The sequence below is a fragment of the Suillus fuscotomentosus genome (assembly GCF_016647785.1).
Source record: "Suillus fuscotomentosus strain FC203 chromosome Unknown F5891scaffold_3, whole genome shotgun sequence".
NCBI classification, from domain to species: Eukaryota; Fungi; Basidiomycota; class Agaricomycetes; order Boletales; family Suillaceae; genus Suillus; species Suillus fuscotomentosus.
In genome coordinates, this window is record NW_024539515.1 from 136,023 (window position 1) to 158,981 (window position 22,959).

The 22,959-nt window shown below is 47.8% G+C and overlaps 7 protein-coding genes across 7 annotated transcripts; 2 read left to right on the forward strand and 5 right to left on the reverse strand.

The window, feature by feature from the left end:
- Window positions 1-1,822: 1,822 nt before the first annotated feature.
- Window positions 1,823-3,969, reverse strand: F5891DRAFT_345643 (uncharacterized protein). Its single transcript, XM_041371442.1, has 17 exons — window positions 3,783-3,969; window positions 3,660-3,725; window positions 3,577-3,606; window positions 3,415-3,521; window positions 3,325-3,364; window positions 3,194-3,266; window positions 3,111-3,144; window positions 3,041-3,054; window positions 2,983-2,987; window positions 2,797-2,925; window positions 2,727-2,747; window positions 2,635-2,675; window positions 2,535-2,587; window positions 2,476-2,483; window positions 2,359-2,420; window positions 1,936-2,260; window positions 1,823-1,884 (listed from the first exon to the last, which is right to left on the reverse strand). The coding sequence occupies exons 1-16, from the start codon at window positions 3,857-3,859 to the stop codon at window positions 1,986-1,988; spliced, it is 1,035 nt and encodes a 344-aa protein (XP_041232439.1). The 5' UTR covers window positions 3,860-3,969; the 3' UTR covers window positions 1,823-1,884; window positions 1,936-1,985.
- A 4,274-nt stretch (window positions 3,970-8,243) lies between these two features.
- F5891DRAFT_345775 (uncharacterized protein) lies at window positions 8,244-12,056 on the forward strand. The gene is made up of 6 exons (XM_041371443.1): window positions 8,244-8,818; window positions 8,874-9,377; window positions 9,432-9,518; window positions 9,571-9,612; window positions 9,661-10,658; window positions 10,706-12,056. The coding sequence occupies exons 1-6, from the start codon at window positions 8,560-8,562 to the stop codon at window positions 11,912-11,914; spliced, it is 3,099 nt and encodes a 1,032-aa protein (XP_041232440.1). The 5' UTR covers window positions 8,244-8,559; the 3' UTR covers window positions 11,915-12,056.
- Window positions 12,057-12,198: 142 nt separating this feature from the next.
- Window positions 12,199-14,841, reverse strand: F5891DRAFT_941136 (uncharacterized protein; the record flags this gene model as incomplete). The annotated part of the gene is made up of 8 exons (XM_041374321.1): window positions 12,199-12,890; window positions 12,948-13,230; window positions 13,278-13,697; window positions 13,757-13,949; window positions 14,009-14,385; window positions 14,481-14,571; window positions 14,621-14,653; window positions 14,711-14,841. 8 exons carry the CDS (start codon window positions 14,839-14,841, stop codon window positions 12,199-12,201), a joined length of 2,220 nt encoding a protein of 739 aa, XP_041232441.1.
- A 199-nt stretch (window positions 14,842-15,040) lies between these two features.
- Window positions 15,041-16,159, reverse strand: F5891DRAFT_941054 (uncharacterized protein; the record flags this gene model as incomplete). Its single annotated transcript, XM_041374317.1, has 1 exon — window positions 15,041-16,159. One exon carries the CDS (start codon window positions 16,157-16,159, stop codon window positions 15,041-15,043), a length of 1,119 nt encoding a protein of 372 aa, XP_041232442.1.
- Window positions 16,160-17,985: 1,826 nt separating this feature from the next.
- F5891DRAFT_1181183 (uncharacterized protein) lies at window positions 17,986-18,809 on the reverse strand (the record flags this gene model as incomplete). Its single annotated transcript, XM_041366013.1, has 5 exons — window positions 17,986-18,170; window positions 18,227-18,483; window positions 18,534-18,606; window positions 18,661-18,740; window positions 18,805-18,809. 5 exons carry the CDS (start codon window positions 18,807-18,809, stop codon window positions 17,986-17,988), a joined length of 600 nt encoding a protein of 199 aa, XP_041232443.1.
- Window positions 18,810-18,897: 88 nt separating this feature from the next.
- Window positions 18,898-20,939, forward strand: F5891DRAFT_974716 (eukaryotic translation initiation factor 3 subunit D; the record flags this gene model as incomplete). Its single annotated transcript, XM_041376474.1, has 6 exons — window positions 18,898-19,389; window positions 19,443-19,558; window positions 19,611-19,743; window positions 19,792-20,504; window positions 20,598-20,790; window positions 20,841-20,939. The coding sequence occupies 6 exons, from the start codon at window positions 18,898-18,900 to the stop codon at window positions 20,937-20,939; spliced, it is 1,746 nt and encodes a 581-aa protein (XP_041232444.1).
- Window positions 20,940-21,125: 186 nt separating this feature from the next.
- On the reverse strand, window positions 21,126-22,348 carry F5891DRAFT_940100 (uncharacterized protein; the record flags this gene model as incomplete). Its single annotated transcript, XM_041374260.1, has 6 exons — window positions 21,126-21,593; window positions 21,644-21,862; window positions 21,914-22,036; window positions 22,102-22,131; window positions 22,183-22,256; window positions 22,318-22,348. 6 exons carry the CDS (start codon window positions 22,346-22,348, stop codon window positions 21,126-21,128), a joined length of 945 nt encoding a protein of 314 aa, XP_041232445.1.
- Window positions 22,349-22,959: the final 611 nt, after the last annotated feature.

A 22,959-nucleotide genomic window follows, 5' to 3' on the forward strand; every position in this document is an offset into this window, starting at 1 on the left:
CGGAGCTCCCTTCGAAGGGCACACCTACCCCATCCATCGTCTAGCACTTTCATTTGATTATGCTCTTATCACCAGCGCTTCTCGGCACACCACCAAGCTATGGGCCTTCGAATCCCGCCAACTCCTCGCTTCATTTGACGACCGCCGTGTCGACCTCTTCGTCTTCTCGCCCAACTCATACCAACTGGCTTACACCAAATGGAATTACAGCAACATATACATTTACGACCTTCCACCCGACATCCTTTCTAGTGTCCGGCCTGCACAAGATGCACAGTCTAAGGTATGTATTCCCTTGCATGTACTATCTATCTGTTGATTCTCTTGCAGACGACCAAAAATCCTGATATACTTAACGTACGTTCATTTAGCCATGTATACCACCCCGTTCATATATATCATCATTGCAGTCCCATGCAACACCCCGTCGTAAGCCAGTGATAGTCCCCGTTCCCCGCACGCTCAGGCCTCCTCCTTCCACAACACACCCAAAGCAACACCTCATTCGCTACCTCCGCAAAATTCTTCCTTTTCGCACCCATGCAGGTCATCCTATTCGGAATGATGAGCCTCGTGACCCTCTAGATATATGTCCCTTCTACCTCGTTCCTTCGCAACTGGTTTGACGGTCCCGTGCAGTTCCCTGCTACATCGCCCCTACCTCGTGCTCTTTCCGTACAGGCCATAACTCAAAGGCATTTAGATACAGATTCCCGCGAGAACGTGAGTTGTTAACTATCGACTACCTGAATCACATGTTCAACCTGCATCTTTTCAGTCTCGATCCACACCACCACCGTCCACCACTCAAATCTCTGCTGCAACAACCTTCAAATCTCGCCTACACCAGCTATCAACCTGGTGGCCTGTTGGTGCAGGTCATGCACCACCGCCTGTTGTCATCACTCCTCTCGCGCAGGGTAAAGAGGTGTGCTGGATTCATTTTCTCACTGTACTACACGATTATGGATCCATTTGTAGCGCAACGCTGCAGCGGGTGCTCCCAAGAAGAATAAAGACTACATACCCGACGAAGAATATGTTCCTTCTCGTCCTTCCTCACTCGATCCCCATTCACAGCAACCACCCGCAGCAACGCCGATTACCACCGGAGAGCATGGAAGCGGTATATTGTGTGGGTGTTTCTAAACCTCGTGCACGGAGTAGCTATGTAGTGGCATAATGTTGATGTATCTGCCAAGAGGCCAATCCTCATAGGACTTGATTTTCGGTGTAAGATATCTCTCATATTATGTCTCCAATCGCTTGAACACAAAACCCTCGCGCATGATTCTATCAAGGGAGCTGGTATACGTAAGAGAAGACACTACATGCAGCGCCTGAGTTGACGTTTGGTGGTCTACAGGATGTACAGTCTGGGTGGGCCCGCTCTAACATGTGAATGTCATGTCAGTGAGCCGGAAACAGAGAAGGTGGTTTGACAAGGAAGGAGACACTGTGCACAGCTTCAATTTGAATGTTGAATGTTGAACACCAGTCGGTGTCAGGAGCCTACGTCGTACGTCGAAAAGTCACCCCCAGATCTTCGAATGCATCTCAATTGTGATAACTGACATACTTGCCAACTCCTCGGTGAATACAACCGATCAAGTTTGCTCCATACTTACAGCCCGCTGCGGCACTACACGAATTGATTCTTACACCGGTCACGAACCAAACATTCATTATCAATGATGTCATCAATGTTTTACCCATTTTCTACTTTCCGGATGGCGGGCAAATTATTTGCACCGAACATTTCTCGGAGTAAGCAGCTATGGCTACACGATTCGGCCAACATCAGGAAACCTTGAACAGCTCGCCGGATATGTTATGAACGAGGACGACCTAAGAATTAGAAGCCCTAAGATTTTGATAGTAAAACTAGGTGGATATTTGTATGTTAATATCGCAGTGTTGGGTAGTCACCCATACCAGACTCGGATGTCCATCCCTTCTTCTTTGATATGCCCAGTGCCTCAGATTCATTCCGCCCACGAACTCGAATGCTCAGGTTCGTCCTTGTAGTCCACCATCACCGAGCGCTCGACGCGTACGTGTATATCGAGTTCCATGTCGTTGGAAGTGCAATGCGATGGGGGCCTGAATTCCGCATCGCCGGCGCTTTTACTAGTAGAGCCTTTGGAATGACTCTTGGGCTCGAACTGTGAGCGCAGACCGGACATTTTCTTCTGCGCACCGTGTGTGGGACGCGCGACGATCACATTTTCCAAGTGTTGAGGGTCTGGTTTTATATTTTCTTTGTAGATGTGCGTGAATGGAGAGAAGGTAACGGAACGAATGAACATTGCGGCGAGCATTAGTGGAATAGCAGTAAAGCTGTGGAGTGGCGCGCACCTCGTACGTTGATGAGGATCCGTTGGGTCATAATCCATGTTACAGCATAGCCTACTGATGCCCTAATGGTGTTCTGAGTGGTCTGGTCTCCTTGATGTTATCCAATGCGAAGCTTACCCTGCCGTCTAATAATAGGAGTGAGTCAAAGTGGTGTATCCGTAATTGAGCATACGTACCTGAGTCTGGATATTGGGTGTATGATAAAAGACGAGATTCAACACATTCGATGCTGAGGAAATGTCAGGAGGGTGCTTATTATACGCAGGGCGTACTTGCCAGACAACACGATGAAATATCCAATGCCATCATAGATCAGGCTAAGAATGATTAGCAACGTGCATTGACCCTGCCAGTAGCTAGGGACTTACACTCGTATCAGCTGCTCTACTCTAACAGCAATGGTTTAGCGATCATCAAGACATAATATAAGAGGCGCACCTGCTACTGAGAGGGTTATAACGTAGAAGATGCATGGTCGAAATCGTCACAATCACGACGTCATACAATATCACAGCGAGGTAGTAGAACCAGGTTGACAATACTTTGCCAGAATTTGTTGAGGTACAGCTAGTATCATAGATGAAGATCAGAACAATCCATACTGGAGGTCGAGGAACCACTTACTTTCCCTAAAAAGGACGCTATATGCATGAGATCTTGTTGTAACGAAACACTGACATACATTAACAACACTAGCTGTTGGTTCTAATGGTCAGTACAAGTTCAAGATTAAATTATGAGCCTGAGCTTACGGGTTCCGTGAAATAGATCGGCGAACCACTCCGCCTAAGACGAATAAGAGGAAGGATATCATGACTGTGTAGTAAAAGCCCACCGAAGTTGACAAGAGGTATAGGAACAATAGTAGAATTCCTATCCGCCTATCTCTTTTTGCAATATGGAATGTCCTACATGGTGTTTCAAGTCTGTGCAGCTGCAACCCACAAAAAGTTCGACAAGACGTACCTAACACCCAAGGTGACCTGTGATATCATAGTTTGTATGGCTACAGTGTGATTAATAGAGTCCTGGTGAATGGATACCGATAGGACAGACCTTTAATGATAGGCGCCACAAGATAGTATTGTTGACACGTTTGTTGCGTATAGGTGGTGGAGAAGTATCCATAATTGCTGACGACCATAGCAATGATACTAACGTAGCTGCACTTGATGTGAGCGAAATAAATTAAGAGAACAAACTGAGGACATAACGTACCGTATGAGAATGAACAAGACGCAAGCAAGACTGATGGAAATCGAACTCGTTAATGATGACACATGAATGCCCTGTGTACATACCTTAAATGAAAGATTGACGACTGGTTTCGGTAAAAGCGCCATTCTGCGGAAAGTGTTAGGATATAACTGAACAAATCGGTCAGAATATTTACGGCAACAAAGAAAGACTCGGAAAGGACTTACTCGTAAGTTGCAATGGAGATGGATGCTATTCGCAAATACTTCTCCGAGGTTACGCTGTTTGTAATCGAGCTCTCCATTTAATAGACGAGGTATAAAAAAAGGAATGTAGGACTGAGCAGGACTCGGACGATGTAACGAAGGCTTCTGGGGACACTGCTATGACCCGGACGCCCCGCTTTCGAATTCGATAGAAAGGAAGTAACGCGACTCAAAGAGGAGCGGAAGCAAGGCCCATCGCTTTTCTGCCACAACCAATCCTACTCAATAAAACATTGTGCATGTCGACGAAATAAATTGTCAAGTAAGGTTTGCGGCGCTGTTCCTGTCACGGAGAATGAAATACGAGTAGCCGACCGACTGTGCGAAGGACCCACCAACGTGACAACTCAGTGCAACGCCAACTCGGGGCAGGGAGAGACAGAGTCCACGGACCTCTTAAGAACTCCCGCACAGGGCTCCGTAAAAAATCAGGTAGCTTGAACACTCGATGTCTTTAACATGTTTAGAGCTAGAGCTCTGTCGATTTTTTGGGTGTGAAACTACCCTAAATATTGTATGTATCATGTATCATGTACCTGATGCTTCGGGACTATACCAGATTGAGACATATTCGAGTGTCCGAAAAATCGGAAAAGTAGAGTGTTTGAGCTCCTCATTATTGAACACTAGATTGGGATTGCATGAGAAATCCAAGGCCAAACCTTTCGGCAGGAGGCGGTGGCTTAGACCTGAGACTAAATGCAGGTTACCGACCGACTACGAGCCAGGACCTTGGCGTGTTCTAGTTATTAATTCAAATCTGCAAGAATGACAGTGGGTACATGCCTTGTCAGAATGACACAATCCAAAAGGAAGCATGACACCGACAGCGCAACATTCAAGAAAAATCTAGCATCTGATATGGTTAGCTGGGTGGAGAAGACGATTTAAGAGTTGAACATGACCCACTTTACCAGGGCAGTGACAGCCTGACTTTAGCTAGCAGCCCGTATGACAATCATCTTGATTCGCCTCGCGGTTCTCGCCTGTTGGACTTGCTCTCTGATCATTGATGAGTTCGAACACAGCACCTCCGGAGAATGAATCTATGAACTTCAAACAGCGGATAATCTGTTGAATGAGGTTATTGATTAGACATGTTCGAGTAGTATGTAGGCAATAATAGAAAAATCACCTGTGCAAGCCAATTAGTGCAAGCCAGCGATGCAGGAGTCAACGCACGTTAATTAAGGTCCAACCCCAGTCGGTAGTGTCAATTAGACTCGTAACCAGTTTGACTATGCATCAATTTGACATGGTGAGAATTTATTGACGTATCATCTCAAAGACGTAGTCCAGACTGGTCACGAGTCTAAGTGTCAATCAATTACGGTCATTTCGTGGAATCCATCAATACATTACGCATAGACCGGATCGCAACTAATAGCAACCGATAGTACTGAATTCAAGGCGCATCCGATTGTCACAAGGTCCTGGTCCAGATGGCCTCTCGAATCAGGTTGCTCTTATTTCAATTATTCATCATTTGGGATCTTGGCCAAAATCAGGCCAGGGATAATTTGGTCGAAAGTCGAGAGACTTCTGACCCATTTGACGTCGAAACGTAACATTCGTGTCGAAGATGCTGGCAGTCTTTGATGGTTGTTTTCTGATGAAAGGCAGGGACTCCAAGTAGCCACGCAGCTCCAGAGCCTCTACATTAACTGGGGTTCGTGCTATATTTGAATACCTGGATATCAACATAATAACAAGACTACGAGAGAGACCATCATGCCTTCATGATAAACTTGCGAAGTAACGATGTGATTGAGGAGATTTGGCACTTTGCTGTATACAAGTGGTAGCACACAATGATGATGGATCTACCAAAGAGGCAGCCGTACGACTTGAACGTTGGTGAGCGCTAACGCCTACACATGACATGTCATCAGAGGAGAAAATATTGCATACGACGCTCGAAATGGCCCTTAGTAGCGCACGGCAAAAACTGCAGGCTGAACGGGCTTGGGAGCTCGAACACAGGAATGGCATGATGACTGACTGGAAAGTGAGATTGGCATCAATAAGTAAATGGCAAGGGCTCTTGATCGTACAAGTTGGGTTTGAAAATCCCTTCGACGACGTCAGGCCTGAGGCTGTATACGAGTTTCTAGCAAATACATTGTAGGGTTTCCAGCTGAAAATCGATTCTAAAACTGGCAATGACCAACCACGGGGATCGTGAGAATGTTACTTCAAGGCCACTGAAGTACTGAAGTCTGCATTGATATCTCCGCGGACAGCAGCTGGCAAGCACCGTGGCACGTCACTCAAATCGAAAGCACAGCTTATGCTTGGACATGCTAGAAAAATCATGGCTGGTCCATCGAGCTCCATTAATATTGATGACTGGCCAGGCACGGTTCGATTCTCGCAAGACTGGAAAAAGCTCGCAGTCAGGGCAATCGAGGCGGGATGCCTTGAAGTGTGGGATGCCCAAGCACAGACATTAGATGTCAGTGTAGGGTGATTATCATGTTGGCGGGCAAATAATATATGCGCCAGCGTTTTGGATAGCAAAAGAGCAACTACCGTGACACTTCGCTTCATGCATGACAGTACTCGGACCAGGCTGCCAGGACCATCCGGGAGTGTGTTAACGTTGGTGACCGCAGGAGCTCCTTTCGAAGGACACGTTAACACCATCTCTGTTCTGCTACTTTTCTCGCTACTAGCGCTTCCAAGGACAACTTGAACACCATCAAGTTTTGGGCCTTCGAGTTCTGCCAGCTCCTTTCCCAAGCCAGCTTGCACGAGCTCAGAAGATACGAAGATCTACATATGTGACACTCCACATGTTTTTGCTAGCATCGCAGTTTACTGTAAGCATTCGTTCGTGCACTAATATTTTCTTGTAACTCACAATCAACGTCTCGCTGATATACTCAACATAGGTGACCCCTACTCATCTTCTTCATTATGTCAATGTCAACATTACAGTCTGATGCAACATGTATTGTCACGCGCTGTAACCTGGTGATATCGCCTCCCATCTCCCGCCCACTAAGGGGTTCCCCTAGGCACACCCGCAGCAACGTACTTCCTATTGTTACCTCCGCAAACTTCTTTCTTCTGACATAGATGCAGTTCCTTCTGCTCGGAATAATCAATGTCATCCTCTGGATGTAGGTTCCTTTTACCTGTCTCCTTCGCAGTTGACCTGATTCCACTTTAGCAGTTTCCTGCTACATCGCCCCTACCTCTCCCTTTCTGCACATGCCATGACTCAGGGGTGTCTAGTTCAGTCCCGATCCGCACAACCACGGCCACACACTACCCGATCCTCTACCCTATGACCTTGAAAGCGCACCTACACAGCCTATCGTCCTGGCAGCCTGTTGGTGCACATCGCCTGTTGTTAATGCTTCTCTCGCACAGGGTAAAGAGGTGTGCTGGATTCATTTTCTCAATGTACTACATGATTCGTGGATCTCTTTACTCCTAGAAAGAATGAGGACTTATACCCGATGAAAAGCATGTTCTTTCTCGTCCTCCTTCACTGAACCCTGATTTGCAGTAACCACCCGCTGCAGCGCAGATTGCCTCGGGGGAGCACGAAAGTGGCCGATAGTGTGTGGCCGATTCTAAACGGTTTTGCATGCGTTGTTCACTCTTTGTCACCCATGTTCACCTTTCGTTCTCCGTTTACAAGCAGTCTTATGTCCAGTCACTTGCGATTTCTCCTCAGTACCATCTGTCAATCGAACACTACAGTGAGTATATATCGAGCTATATACGTACTTCGACTCTTCTGACTACAGACTCAAATGTTTTGTCTTCCGATCTCTAGGTATGGTGTCGTAGCATAAATCTCTCAAATGAAGACTGCCCGTCTCTAGTCCTCCTTGAGACAATTTCAGCACGATTCATACGGATAAGATGAAAGGTTTTTGATGAGATTTCAGTAAGACTGTCGCTGATGTTTGCAAAATGCGTGTCCTTCACACAAAGACCGATCCAAGAGCACAGTGACCATAAGTTCTATATACGTGTTGATAGGACAACGCATGTGCGACGATAATTGAAAGTCAAATGCTAGTAGCAACCCGGGAAATGTGTTCGGAACCGGTCTACAAGCAGAAACACTTGAAACGGCTGCTTCCATGCCTTTCCATCTCACCGGTCTTAATGATTAATCTGCGCTGCCGCGGATCATCACGGTTGTAGTGAATTGAGACATACCCTGTTAACAGCGGGTACTAAAGCTTGAAGCTTGAAGGCCTATGAGACTAATGTTAGCAATTATTGCCAATTACTTGAGGCTATGCTAGTCACAATCGCTGAGTGGTGGATTATAGTGCGCGTGTTGCTAAACACCAACTGCGCAACCTCAGTACCACTATCAACTTAAGCTGCGGTTGTGCATCCAATTATATACTCCAGATACAGGCTTGCTTGTGCAAGGAGACTCAAAGGAAAGACCATGGAGCCAAGTATAGATCCGTCGGTCCAGGGTAGTGCGGTTACGGTATTGCGCAATTGCCAAGGAACGTGGACGCCTCGGGTAGAATGGTGATGGGCAGGGTCCGTCGGTCGACCATTATTCTGCATCCTACCGTGCAAATCAATGTCTGATCGTTACACACAATGAAGGGACGGCCCTGAACGTCCGCAGCTACAAGAGCCTGTGTTCGACGGACGGAGATGAAATCCGTGTTGGTGGCGTGGTAAACGGTGGGAAGTCTGTGCACCTGGACCAAAAGTCTGGCAGCACTTCCCGTACTCGTCGTATTCCACGATGACCACGATCCTTTCTCCGTCGTGTTGCCCGGTCTTGAGGTCTTTCATTTTCCTGTCATTTTCCGTGTCTTTCCTTTCGACATACGCACAGCCCGCAACACTTCCGTTCTATGACTGTTTCTCAGGAAGTGCATCACAGAAACTTTCAGTTGACACAGTGTACTCGCAAATAATCAATGGACAGACGCTGAATATCACAATTTTGGGGAATGCCTCCCAGCAGATTGTCGCATCTTCTGCTAACAGCACCAGCCTTTGTACGCATACTTGCTCGTGTGCTTTAGCAGCATAACTCATGTTCTTCCCTCCAAGCTACCCTCTTCACGGAAGCCACGACGCTCACCATGAATACCTTTAGTAATAACTCTGCTTTGTGCGATACATTACGCCCACCTTCTCCTCTGCCATCTCTCGGTGGAAATTCCACATATTGTCCCATACCTGCAGGGCAATTTGCACTCTCTGCATCCATACCATTCAATACCCAGAATTCTTTGACAACTATGGACACAGAACTCCGAGCTGTCGACCCATCTGGAAACGAGATATTATGCCTTAGCGTTACAACCACGCCACTTCACCCTGGACCACTTGATTCGCCGTATGGCAATGCCCACATCATATTCTGGGCAACAATTGCTCTTGCAGCAACTTATTGGCTCATTGTTGGGTTTGCTCGGATCGTATCTGCTTGGAGTCGAGGCTTTAGTAGACCTGGTCCGGGCATCTGGCACCGGTTTGAGAGTACTGGGTTCATTCTTGCTAGTGCCATCAGCGGTGAGCGTTTTTCAACATCACCTGCATTGATGAGATTTTGTAAGTAATTTTACATGTTCTGTTCGTATTTTTGCGGTGCTCATGGTTCATCAGGCTCCCCATCATTGCGTGACATCATCTTTCACACGCAGTGGTGTGCAGCCCTAGCTATGGTTGCTGTTCAGTGGCCGCCCTTTATTTGTGAGTAGCAATTCAGAATTTGATATACACCACACGTGCTCATGAATTTCAGATCCTCTACTTTCGCAAACTGCCTGGGCATCGCTGACGTATAGTAGGTTTAGATCTGAATAGTGCCGTACGAACTGCTAATGGTCTGTAGACATCACATTGAACGCACATTCCATACACTGGAATCCGCTGAATGTCCAACCGTATAATCCACCATCAGACTTCGCCGATCAGTTGGCCGATCCAACTTCTGTTATCTACATTGACCAGTCAATTCCGAACACAATTTTCCTACTTCCACCGAACACTACAACTGGGATGCAATCCTTTGCATGGAGTGTTGGAGTACAACCCCAAGATCTCTTTGCGATCTGCTTAACCCTGTTCTTGGCCATTATAGCTGGGACAATCTTCCTCAGTCTGTTCCTATGGACGGTAGATTGGATATTTTCACAACGGCCGTCAGGCAGTTTATCAAGTTCTGCTGTGCTTACAAACGCAGCGAGCAAGGGTCATATGCCGCGGCTTTCGGCGGGCAGTAAGGACATGCTCGACACAAGTGGAGATGAGAGCAGATCATCAACTGGATTTGGCCACAACTATACTTTACTCAGGAGACGCTTATTTCGACCAGAAGTCAGCTCTTTTCACTCTAGCGTGCTCATAGGAAACCTTGTGCGCGTTCTCGTCCTTTTTCATTTACCCGTCACCATATTCTCGTGCTACGAATTTTCAACAGGAAGTTCAACGTCTTCAGTAGCCCTTGGTGCTCTCTCATTCGCACTCTTCTCTGTAATCGCTCCTTCTCTTCTGCTCCTGCGGCTAAGCCGGACGTCAACAACCAAATTATACGATGAAACACGCACTCTTCTTGCTTTAGGTCCACTCTACAATCACTACCGCCAGAATTCGCAGCTTTTCTCAGGCTTGCTTTTCCTGTCCAACCTCGTCCTCGGGGTGACTATAGGGTGCGGACAGCACAGTGGAACAGCACAAGCGATTGTAATTTTGGTGGCAGAAGTTGTTAGCGCTTTGGTCACGAGCGTATGGTTACCATGGGGTGCAGGAGCAGGCATGGGCCTCATCAGCTTCCTATTTTGCGTTGCACGTATCGTGGTTGCCGTGCTGCTAGTTATTTTGACCCCAACTGTAAGGCCACCCGTCTCCGTGAAGTCCAATGCTAACAGCTCGTTCAGATTTCAATAGGCGCAGGCGCAGGCGGTTGGGTAGCCTATGGCATACTGATCGTCCTTTGCCTTGTTTATCTTACGTTGTTTCTGATTCTTGTTATCAAGGTCATCGAAGCTGTTGTGCGCATTCTTGGTCGGGTCGGCTTTGATCACTCCAGACGGCCAGTCGATAGCGGATTGATCGGTGTGCTTTCTCTTCTCGGATGTTGCGGGCCACGGAGAGGTGGTCGCGAACGAAGACACTACAAAGCCACGGAAGTACGACATTCACCCGTTGCTCGAGACTCTTTCGCTGCACGTGATTCATCTCCCTATGTGCCACCCAACGCATCTTTCGCGCAGAAAGACAAAGGTTCCAGCTCCTCTCATCATTCTGGTGGGCCCCCGCCATCAGTATTGCGGCCCGAGCATGCTCTGCAGCCTTACAGAGAGGACAGCGATGATGATGCAGAAAGTGGTTACATAATGGGCGCGTGGCAACCATTCCCAGGGCCAGGTCCCCGTAGCTCATACGACCGCACATCCATTAGTACACCTCCCCAACACTCCAATTCAGGTTTCTCCCGCATCGGTGGCGGTCGCGCCCACTATGACTCACCATACGCGATTGCCAGCGAGACTGGGGGGAGCTCAACTTTCACGTTCCCTAGCATGGAACGCAAGCGCAGTGGGCCGGTGTCTGTTGGCACACCAACGAAGACGATCTATGACGATGAAGAACTACCTACTCCAACTGCTTCCATAGCGAATGTTGCGCGCCTTCCTGCGCTCATGGGCTCTGGACTGCCTACTGGAGCAATGTTGCCACACATGCGCACGAAGAGTCAAACAGCAGTTATTATTGGAGATGTAGCTGCATTGAATGCAACACCTGTAAATGCTCCCATGCAGGAGGAGCATCCTTCGATGGCGACCAAGACGAATAGCGGGGAATCGAACAATAGTGATCCTGACCAGCCAAAGAAGAGACATTGGTACAACATTCGAAGGAATCGTAGGCACAGCGAGGGTGATCGACTGGATAGTGGGGTGAGTGAGGTGGAGCCTGAAGGCAGTTCATCTCCCAAGGATTCTGGAAAGTCGTTCGTCGTTATCCGGGCACGGAAGCCCCAATCATCTCAACCCGATACTCATCCACAAATTCATAAGGTTAGATACTCAATGGACGAAACTGGAGGAGGACCTTCTTCACAAGCAAAATCTCTGAAGCCATGAATTGACATTATAATGTGTATACACGCCTTTTATGCTTTGTTTTTACCTTGTCCTACTTTGCATTTATGATGTACCACCTTGCGATTCTTACGGTACGCATCATCTCTTGCATATGTAATATTTACTGCACTCCTGTATCTGAACCACTCTGTTTTGTGTTAGTGGTACGTACGGTTACAGTACTTGATTGATACATGCCCTGACATGAGATAAATTAAGTTGTCGTGATTAAACCGAAATAAGATGTCCACGGAAGTTCAGAGTTAGTGAAAGGTTAGGGTCGTTCAGCCATCCACAGGACTGCTGGTGTCACTTCCTAACCAGAAGATTCGCCAGTCCTGCCACTCCTTCCGCCACCACCCATATACACCTTCCTCGGCTTTCGCGCGCGATAAGAGTTCCTCCGTCTCAAACGAGCTGGTGGACATGGTGGACATGGTGGACATGGCGGAATTCATTCTCTCCAACTGAGGCGCGCCGATGTAACGACGCCAACGTCCTCCAACCGTGAGGAATCCAGCCTCGCCGAGTGGATTCTGCGCAAAGGGAGGCTCAGGAAGTACCTTGCCTTTACCCTTACAATTCCCGGAAAGGTATGATAGAGGCACTTCGTGTGCCTCGACGCCTTCATCGCCCATCCCAATCAACTGTAAGAAAGGTTCAGGGACTTCTTGTGGACTGCCCGACGCTGGCAGATGCGTTCGAACAGTCACGCTCGAAGGCGGGAAATCCCAGGTTATGGTGTACAAAGGAGGCGTGGCTTGGATACATGCGGGAAGGGGGGCAGCAACGATGTGTGTGATTTTGCCACGCGTGAGGACAAAAACGCTGCTGTAGGAGGCACCAAGGTGAGGAATATGTATGATTGGGATGTCGGCTTTTGAGGGTAGAACCCAAGCGCCTTTGTGTTCTTTTCCAGCCGCGAAATCGACCGAACCTCGAGACCGACGACTTGGGAGAGATCCTCCAGTGTTCACTGTCAGGCTGGATCCACTGCCACCTACAGGGGAAAGATTGCTGACGCTTCCTCCACTTTCGAACATATCCACTTCCGTGACTGCTGAATCAGCTACTCGTATGATTCCAGCCCTTTTGTCGAACACCACAAAAATTGCTGTTTGGGCTTCATATGCGATGTTCACAGGTGCAGCTACGGGTGTACGCGGGTTGCTCGAGGTATCTGCGGAAGCTACACGGTTGTGACTATACCCAACAGTCGTTCGAGAAGATCCGACATCAGACAGGGATCGAAATGTATCTTGTACGCATTGCTGAACGAAGGTAAGAGAGCGTGGCGGGGATGGAGTGTAAAATTCCTGTAGAGTCTTGTAGTCAAATTAAACATCAGAAGATCGATACACACCTTCACGAAATGAAAAGCCCTCTCCCCTCTCGGAGTCTCGTATAAAAGTATGTTGGTCTTGGTTGCCACAGCTAGCAGTGCACGACGAGTGGAGCTCGTGCTACCTTCGTGCCAGAGGGCATAGGAAACCACGCTAGTATTCGACATTCTGGACCCGGTCGACGAGAGTGACGTAAAATCAGTAGCCCAGCGCAATGGTAAATCGTCAACGACATCCCAAGATGATTCCCTTTTTGGTGGTATCGACTGGCGATTTGTATTTGATGTTGGAAGGAAACTGGATCGTCGCTTACGAGTGGGGGGCTCGGTGATGAGATTTCGTAAGCCTCTCGTGATACTATTTGCTGGTCTGTGCTTCTTCACTGGTGTCTCTTGGGGATGCCAGTCTGACAACCTGTGCAAATCAACTGGCTGTGCGTCCTGGCATAGCAAAGTGAATACGTGGGATGACATGAGGGAAGACTAAGTGACTATCTCACTTGATGCGCGATGGTCCACCTCGCCAGGCTGGTCAGACTTGCGAGTTTATACATTCTGAGAAAGCGCGGGGATTCTTGATGCGCGCCAGGAGATAGAGAATCTTCGAGCTCAGGACCGACCAAAGCAAGTACGACCCCCTGCGGGGCACTTTCACCGGCGTCTTCGTACTCCAACAGCGACAACTGGTAAACACTGTAATATACTGTCCGTTAATAGCTAGGCAAGGGGAATATGAATGATCGTTTACTTACGCCTCTCCTGTCCACATTACTTTGGCCTGTGCGTCAGCAGGTCCCTTCTGGATGAGGCCAGTCACCCCATCAGGACTTGTCTCATCAGCCCACTTTGCAGGGAACATGTTAAGGACTGACAGCCCGACATCGGTGCCCATGAGCAGGAGACGATCATGCTGGAGAGGAAGAATACATCTGATAGGCGCAGTTGAGTGTGGTAAAAAACGGGATCCGAAATGATGGATTGAGAGATGAGTTGGGGACAGATGTTCCTCTGGTATGTGCAGAGAAGGCTCCAGAGATGGTTCGGGGGTTGTGCATTCATCGCGAAGTACCTGCGGAGGAGGAGGAAGATCTGCATTTATTGTTAAGCGCTGCAGTGTTGAGCTGCGACACTCTGGGATAAAGTCGTCTTGATATTCCTCCGAGTCCTTGTGCGATGCCAGATGAGTAAATCATCATAGCATCATGAGGCAGAATGGACACATACAGCAGCTTGCGAAGACCCATCTTCACTCCAGCCTCTAGCTCGCCTGCGCTGAAATTCCTCGGCAGTGACGTCTGCATAACGCTCTGCGGCTCTAAATTCCGATCAAAAGCTAGCATACTGACCAAGGCTAGCATGCTCACCTCTTTTCTATCCAGCCTCTCCAGCGACCAAAGCTACCATCAGTGAATATGTGAGATTATGTCGATCAACGGGTTCTCCTGTCTGCGCACCGTGAATTTGGACCACTTTGAGCTGCAACATCGTTGTAAGTTGGAAGGTCTCCTGAACCCTGTTCATCTCGCTCAGCTCCCTGAGTGTAAGTCTCAAAACTCTCAACAGTGCCTCCTGGCGACGTGGACATTTCTGTTACCAAATCTACAGAGTCGGCGCTCAGCAGATACAAGGTGTGTTTGTTTGTAATGTGGCTAACCGGCTGTGCAGGAAAGGAGACAAAGTAATGGCAAGTTAAAACTAACAATACACACTACTAGCGTGCAGATTTGCGTAAAAATACTTTATGATTGAACTGGCTGTCATTGTTTTGGTTAAGGAGAGTCATTTCAAGAAAACGCCAGTCCCGTGAATGTCGCTACAGCGCCCACCAGTGCTCCGCCAGCGGCAACACCGAGATTCCCCTTTTTCTTCCGCCCTTTCTCTTCTTCCTCCGTCAGACGTCGTTGAAGGAATTCTGCTGCATCTCCCTCCTTAGCCAATATAACCCATCGGTGCTCTTGTGAGCTTCCATTCGGCAGCATTCGGACGCTGAAACCTAGTTTTTCTGCGTCATACTGTACAGCCTTGAGATCGATCAATGGGACAGAGAATAACATGGCAGGTGCAACCCCTGATGATTGCGTGAGATTATCGAGGAATAATGATCTCTCATCTGCGCTCATTGTTCGTGCCAAAGGATTTGGCTTCCTTTCGCTATCGGCATCAAGGAAGACAGCTTTGTTCATATCAATGAAGTCACTTGTGGGGTGGCTAGAAAGTGGTTCTGTGGACACTAGGCTCGCAGTCGGAGTCCGCAGCGTGCACGGCATAAGACGTGACAGGCCGGTACCCGGACTAGCATGACCAGTTGCGTATGGCTCGTTTCCCGCCCTTGAGCTGATTTCTGGAGCTTCTTCCGGAGGTGATTCAGGACTAGTTAAAGTCCGTCTCCATCGCATTATTGCTCTCTGACCATCGCCATCGCCATCGCCATCGCCGCCGCCACCACCATCATGATCTTCACCGTCGAACACGTTACTCATCATTCCTGGTTGGAGAAGTCTCTCTACGATTTCGGAAGATGTGGTGGAGAGTGAAGTGAGACTTCCCGCTGGAAGAAGGGCAAAACGAACAGAGAGTCGGCGTTTGAGATTCTTGGATTGGGTGGGTGTTTCAGTGGAAACGGAAGAACGCTCGTCATTGGAATTTACAATGCGCAAGGATGACATTTCGTCCACGATATCTTCTGTGGCACCGCTAGTCTGATCCGACATCGTAGGCTCAATATAAGGACAGCCGGAGCGAGGATGTCCCTGCCTGGGTCGGTGGCATGTCTTGCAGTGGGGAGCACGGCGCGGAGACGTGCCTGGAGTCGAAAGATCTGTGGTCATTCCAACACTAGAGCAAGTTTTGGCTTTAGATGACGTTGATAGTGAATTTGGGTTGGCAGAACGAGTGACAGGCATCATTCTGCCAATCAGATAAAATTGTATGACGAGTTAGAGAGTAAATGAATATGAACAACAACCTGAGAGTTTCTGTTGCGAGTCAAGGGCAAGGTATTTAACGCCCTTTGATGATTCTCTCCTCTGCAAAAAGCACCTTCGGAGTTAAATAGTACGATCGATGAAAGTGGCTGTAAAGACAATAGACTTTGTTTAGTCCAAGAAAGCTCCATTAGTGAATCTTTGGATGTTCTCACTGGTGTCCAAGACGACTATATGTCAGACGCACGTTGATCTGCTCACAAAAGGCGTCGCGACCGTGATTGATTTGTTAGGCTCCTGAATTATTAGTCGAAGTCACGTGTGCGATTGTTGTCAACGGTAAACCTTCAGCGTCGTGACCTGGTACTAGCTACTACTAAGTTCAGCGTCCAGACATGCTAGCAGAACGCACCAGTGCTTTGCACTTGAAGCCGAGCGTCCTTCTTCTCATCAACAAAAATTGGTTTAATTTTGTTCTTAGTTTATTTCCGACATGCGGCTCATGCCACTCATCATTCTACCAGATATGATTTAATACAGGGGAACGTTACATTGGGCATTGTCCCCTCATTACTCCATCAATGGCCCGTGCATGGTAATGTCCAACTTTGCTTTATAATCACATATCGCATCTTTGGGACGACGGTGTTGTCTATGTGGACCGACACCGTGACATATCCTGACTTTCAAAAGCTCCAGAATACGTCCACTACCGCGAATTGTACTACATCACAATCAATATTTTGGATGCTACTAGACACCAATATGTGAATAAATGTATGTATGGTGTATGTCAGTCATGGTTTCTACGGTCTTGTCGATGCTCCTCATAGCTGGTTCAAAGGGCGTGCATCTGCCAACTTCAACTTTACTACAACACCCTACCTTTGGTTAATCTGTTAATCTCTGCGAGCCTCTTTATCCAGCAAAGTAAGCCACGATTTTTGTGTCGCTGGCATGGAACTGATTTGACTATATAGAAGCAGTTATTTTTTGCCATCATTTGCTCTATGAATATATGGCTTAATGATCAAGGCTCCGAGTCAGTCACGCTCCGCCGTGACCTCAGCACACATCGCCATCTATAACCCCACCGGTCTGTAATAGGAGGCTCCTTTCAACTGTCATCCACGGAAGTCCAAGGAGCCCTCGAACACGGAAAGTCTACCCTCATTTGTGCTTCAAAGTTTCACCAGGGACACACTCGAACGCTCCTGATTTCGAACTGACACTTCCTTGCTTCAAGTGCTAGTGAATTTAGCAAGCACCGGCTTTACCTCTCTCATGTTTTGTGTACGCCTAAATGACAGGATGCCCAGTTGATAATTCATGCATGCCACACGAATGGCAGCGTTTATTAACGTTGCCTTCACAAGACATCTCAAGACAGTTCAATAATTCCAAACTTAACCGGTTAACCCCCTATTTTGGTGTATTTTTCAAATCAGCTACTAAAAAGTCCCTTAAGCGATCATGTGCATAAAGACTAACACAGCATGCAGTGAGTCGTGGTTCTCTAGTTTGTTGCGGGGGTCGGTGTTCTCACCTGACAGCAAGACAGGTTGTCAGCCGCTTACACTCAAGAGCGAGAGCCTGGATTTACGCAATTTCTCCCGGTCAGAACGAACTCAAGTATTACCAAAGTTCGGTTCTTGCCGTGACCGTCCTCATAAGATTTCATGCTGCCCAAAAGGACACCTTCCATATATCCGAAGTCTCGCATGTCATTACATTACATGCAGACTCTGGCGGTGTTAAGACACAGTCATAACAAAAAAAAACATACTTCTTATTACTCATTCCTGTCATCTCTTGTCATGGTCGCCGCGTCGCTTCTTGGATGTTTTAGATTTCTTCGATTTTTTGGATTTTTTGGATTTCTTCAGGGCTTTTTCTTCTTTCCTCTGTGCCAAAATGTAGTCCCGCATAGGATCTTCAGGATCGATGGAAATAACCGAAGATGCATCTGAATCCGATGCTTGACCTCCATCTGGGACGGCAACACGCATTAAAGTCTGCCTGCAATTTAGGAAGGGGGCCACTCACCAATGATCATCTCTGGCCTGGCATTCAGACTCTGTTCTTCAGGTTCCTCCCATTCTCCATCATCGCCTTTCACCTTTGGCTGTTTATAGTTCTTTACGTGGTCTACACGCAGCGTCTTGCCCAGTACATTGGCACCGTTGAGGTTATCGACAGCCAACACGGTGGACCTTTGATCTTCATACATAAGGAAGGCAAATCCCCTCGGTTTTCCAGTCGTTTTGTCCCGAGGGAGATTGACATCCATAACTTCCCCATACCTTTCCAAGCGGTTCAAACGACATTCAGATAGCTAGAGTGATTGACGCACTGGGAAAATATGGTGATCACGTCACCTTCAGTCAAGTCAAAGTGCAGACCGCCGATGAATACATACGCAGAATCTAGTGTAATGCGCGCGTCAGAGCACCGGAACACTGCAGTGAACTGCGACTCACCCTTGTATTCATCATGCCATGAACCTGAAATCCCGAGTTCAAGTTCACGCTCATTAATCTTATTTATTTCCCGAACGACGCTGCCAAAATTCAAGAATTAGATGGAATAGACTTCGGAAGAAACGATCATAGATTCATACCCACTTCATGACTGTAGAGGATGAAGACGAGATTCCCACGCCCTCCTGAACTCAAAATTTCGGTAGCTCATCTTGTTTGCCATCAACGCAGACCACAATGGCTTCCTTCACTTTACCGCCAATTCATGACAATCCTGATGGAGGATGGGGTCCATCGTCTTCTAACATTCCTGAACAGTTCAAGTTCAAGGACATTCCATATGCGCCATACTCAAAGTCTGATAAGCTCGGCCGCTTCGCTGATTGGAATGATACCACAAGCGATACTCGCCAAACTGCAGTAGGACTTCCTTCAACAAGGGATGCCCGCGGTCCAGGTCGCTCAAGAAGAGATGGTGCTCAGGCATTCGGCAGTGGGACTGCCAGTGCTTTCGCTTACTTCCATGTGGAAGACGAATCCAGCTTCTCTCTGGTGGACAATAAAGCTGCTCCTCCACGCAGAGGTGGGTTCACCCGTGGAAGGGCTACTGGCCGTGGCGGTATGTCCTTTACCAATCGGGGGGTTGCTCAACGAGGTGGCCGTGGTGGTTTCAATAACCGAGGGGGCGCACAGCGTGGGGGTCGGAAAGGATGGAGAGATTGGGAAAAGGTTCACTGCGTGTCCTATTTACTCCTAGCTCAACTGATATTTTCATGGATCAGACAAATCGCACCCGTGAATCGTCTGTTGCAATTAGTCCACAATGGACCATGTTGGAGGAGATCGAGTTCCATCGGCTTGCCAAGCTCAAGCTTGAGGTTGATGAGCCGGAAGATATGTGAGTGTTTCTGGTTCTTCTGCTATCGTTCCATATCGAAGACAATCAATAGTGACACTTACGGCCGCGTTTTTGCGTATGATAAATCATATGATCGAATTACAACGAAGACCGAACGTCCGTTACAACTCGTGGACCGCATTAAGTATAATACTACAACTTCTGATGATCCCGTCATCCAGCAGGTATGTTCTGCTATCTTTACGCCTTATGACACCTAATGTCGCACATAGTTAGTCTCCAAAAATGTTGCTAATGTCTACACGACGGACGCTATTTTGTCGGTCCTCATGTGTGCACCTCGATCAGTCAACCCTTGGGATATTGTCATTCTCCGTGAGGGTAATAATCTGTACTTCGATAAGCGTGATGGTGGTCCATTTGACACTGTTACGGTGAACGAAAACGCTTCGGACCCTCCACAGGACCCTGCACCCCCAAACCCAAATAACCCGGCCGAGAAAACAGCGGTTCCAGAGCCACCATCCATTAATTCAGCCACGTCACTTTCTTTGGAGGCGACTTACATCAATCAAAACTTTGGATTCCAATCTGTTCAGGAAAACATCACGGCAGACTTTGCCCACCCCAACCCATTTTATGGCCCAGAAGAGACAGAGCCTTTAGCATCTTGCGGATACCGCTACCGTGTTTTCGACCTCGGTATCACGGAGGACGAAGATGTGAAAATCTGTATCCGCACTGAAGTGGATGCTTATGTTCCCGGACCAGGAAATCCACAAGAGGGCCACGGACTGGTCACCATTCGTGCATTGAACGAATTTGACCCCCGTGCTCAAGGAGCAGGCGGTGCTCCTGACTGGCGGTCCAAGCTGGATTCACAGCGTGGCGCTGTAGTTGCTACAGAAATGAAAAACAATAGTTGCAAACTTGCCAAGTGGACTGTACAGAGTGTGTTGGCAGGAGCTGAACTAATGAAAATAGGGTAAGCACCGTTTCTTATTTGAACTTTCAAGCACTTTGTTCTTTTTGTGTTTAACAACTCCCAGTGTCGAACTTTTTTGACCTGCGTTCATAGTTATATCTCGCGTGGAAACCCTAAAGACAACACGCGACACGTCATTCTGAGCACAGCTTCCATGCGTCCAACCGACTTTGCTGCTCAGTTGAATGTCTCTCTCGCCAATGGCTGGGGCATAGTCAGAACGATCACCGATTTATGTATGAAAATGCCTGAGGGCAAGTACGTCCTTATTAAGGACCCCAATAAGGTAAAAGTCACACCACTCTATTTGGGTCCATTCTAATTCATATATTTCAGTCGGTGATCCGTCTCTACGCTGTGCCTATGACTGCTTTCACTGTCGAGGACGAGGACGGCGAGGGGTACGAAGGGGATGAACCCGAGTCCGCGGCTTGAAGATACTCTTTCACACCGAGCTATGTGTCTTAGTGTCAAAAATATATATGCAATCCAAGAATGCGTGAGACACTGTTTACAAAGAGATGTATGCGACGATGTTCAAACTGAAATCGTCAGGAAGCCAAGAGTAATTCAACTGCTCTCTCGATGTTTGGACTACAAATCGCATGTCAGAACCTGACACTATCTTTGGAATAATAGGAAAGCTAACCTCCTTTGTAACGCCCCGACGATAACGGCTCGTTGCATATTTGGGAACATTGTTGTCAACTGAGTAATCTCAGCGTCAGTCGGGACACGAACCCCTGTGGTGCCTTGCTCGTTCCTCCCCGTGAGTTCGTTAACCCATTCCCGCATGACAGAACCTCCCGTTTCTTCTGTGCCTGCGGAAGGACGCGCGGTGGCAATTATCTCTTCATTCCCGACGTCAGGGCTTGGCGCTTGATGGGTTGTTTCGGGACGAGCGCGGGTAGACCGTCGTGGTGCGCGAGTAGAGCCCACTAATGGAAGTAAGAAACGCGTACTAAAGCGAATTACGGACGGGGATAGTCGCCAGCTTTTAATATTGACTAGTTCTGAACGATAAATGTAGCCAGTGAGTAGTCCAACGACCGCCGAGGCAAATGAACCCGGAAGGTGCCCTAAAGCAAGCTGATGATAGTTATATTAACGATAGAACGTGGACCAAATCCAGGTATTACCTGAGAAGCGAGTATGTACATGAATGCTTTATTGCTTCCAGCAATTCCAAATATTCGAAAATGGTACGCTGGAGGAATTAGCCTATACCACTGATATAGGATGCTGAACAGTAGCGCCGATGGACCAGATGGGATCTGGTTGATTCCCATATTGTGGAATAGTATGAGAGCAAGAAACTCTAGTATCGTTGCAAGTAGAACGGAGGCGACGGTAAATGACTTGATTATAGGTTAGGGCATCAACATCAGAACGGATATGTTGCTACGCACCGCGAATTTGACACTTCCAAACTGACGTTCTACATGTACACCGACGCCATATAGCACAATCACAGCAATGAGGAGATCGCTTGAATTTGAGAACGCAGTATGGTGAAGCAAGAGACGCCAGTACTGTAAAGAAGTAGTTCTAGTTCAGATTCAGTTTTATGAAGCATGAACGGACTTCACTCGGATACCTGATGGTTGCGTGACACGTGAGGCACGAGCTGCAAGAATATAGTTAGCTGAGCTTCTGTTTTACTGATCAAGACTCGAACCTGAAGGTGTAAGTAGTGCTTGACATCGAATATGCCACCGACAATGGATGTCAATGCACTACCCATCATGAGACCTGTAACACAGTAGGGAAGAGTAAGTGAACTGGTTCATGAAGTGAAGCAGCCTCGTTAAACCTTTGGTGACGGGAGCGTGCTCGAACGACATGATGATGCTTGGGAGGACTCAAGAGTAACACGTTGAGGTCGCCGGGTGCTGGTGGGTAGGTTGCGCATTCGGTCGCTTCAGACTGTGGCTGTGCACTTTTCTCCTTGGCTGTGATGATATGATTTGCCTGATGCACGGTACTCATTATCTACTAGTCAAGGATCGGGTCCGGACGGACTTGAACTCAAGTAAGCACCGTATGGCATGACTCCTACCCGCTAACTTTTGTTCACCTAGTCGTTGTCTTGGCGCAAAGAGACAGTGTATCGCTCGCGAAATTCGAATCCTGCGTGCATGCCACTGCAGTGCTACATGCATTGACATAACTCGTGTATTAGCTCGGGCCACTAGGTGCACATGAAAGCATGAAAGCCGTTCCGATCATGCATATCATAGGACTCGAACGTGTTCTCTACTCGTCTTATCGACTCATCTAGAATTCTCACTATCTCAACTAGAACTCCATAATCTTTATCGATGGCGGCCATCCCGTCTGGTCATTTTCCCTGGTCGCTTTGGTAAAGAAGCAGCTGACGGACTTGCTGAAATTCCTGGCTTCCAAGTTCCACAGCTCCATTCGCAGGAACGTCTTTCACATTTACCGAATAATT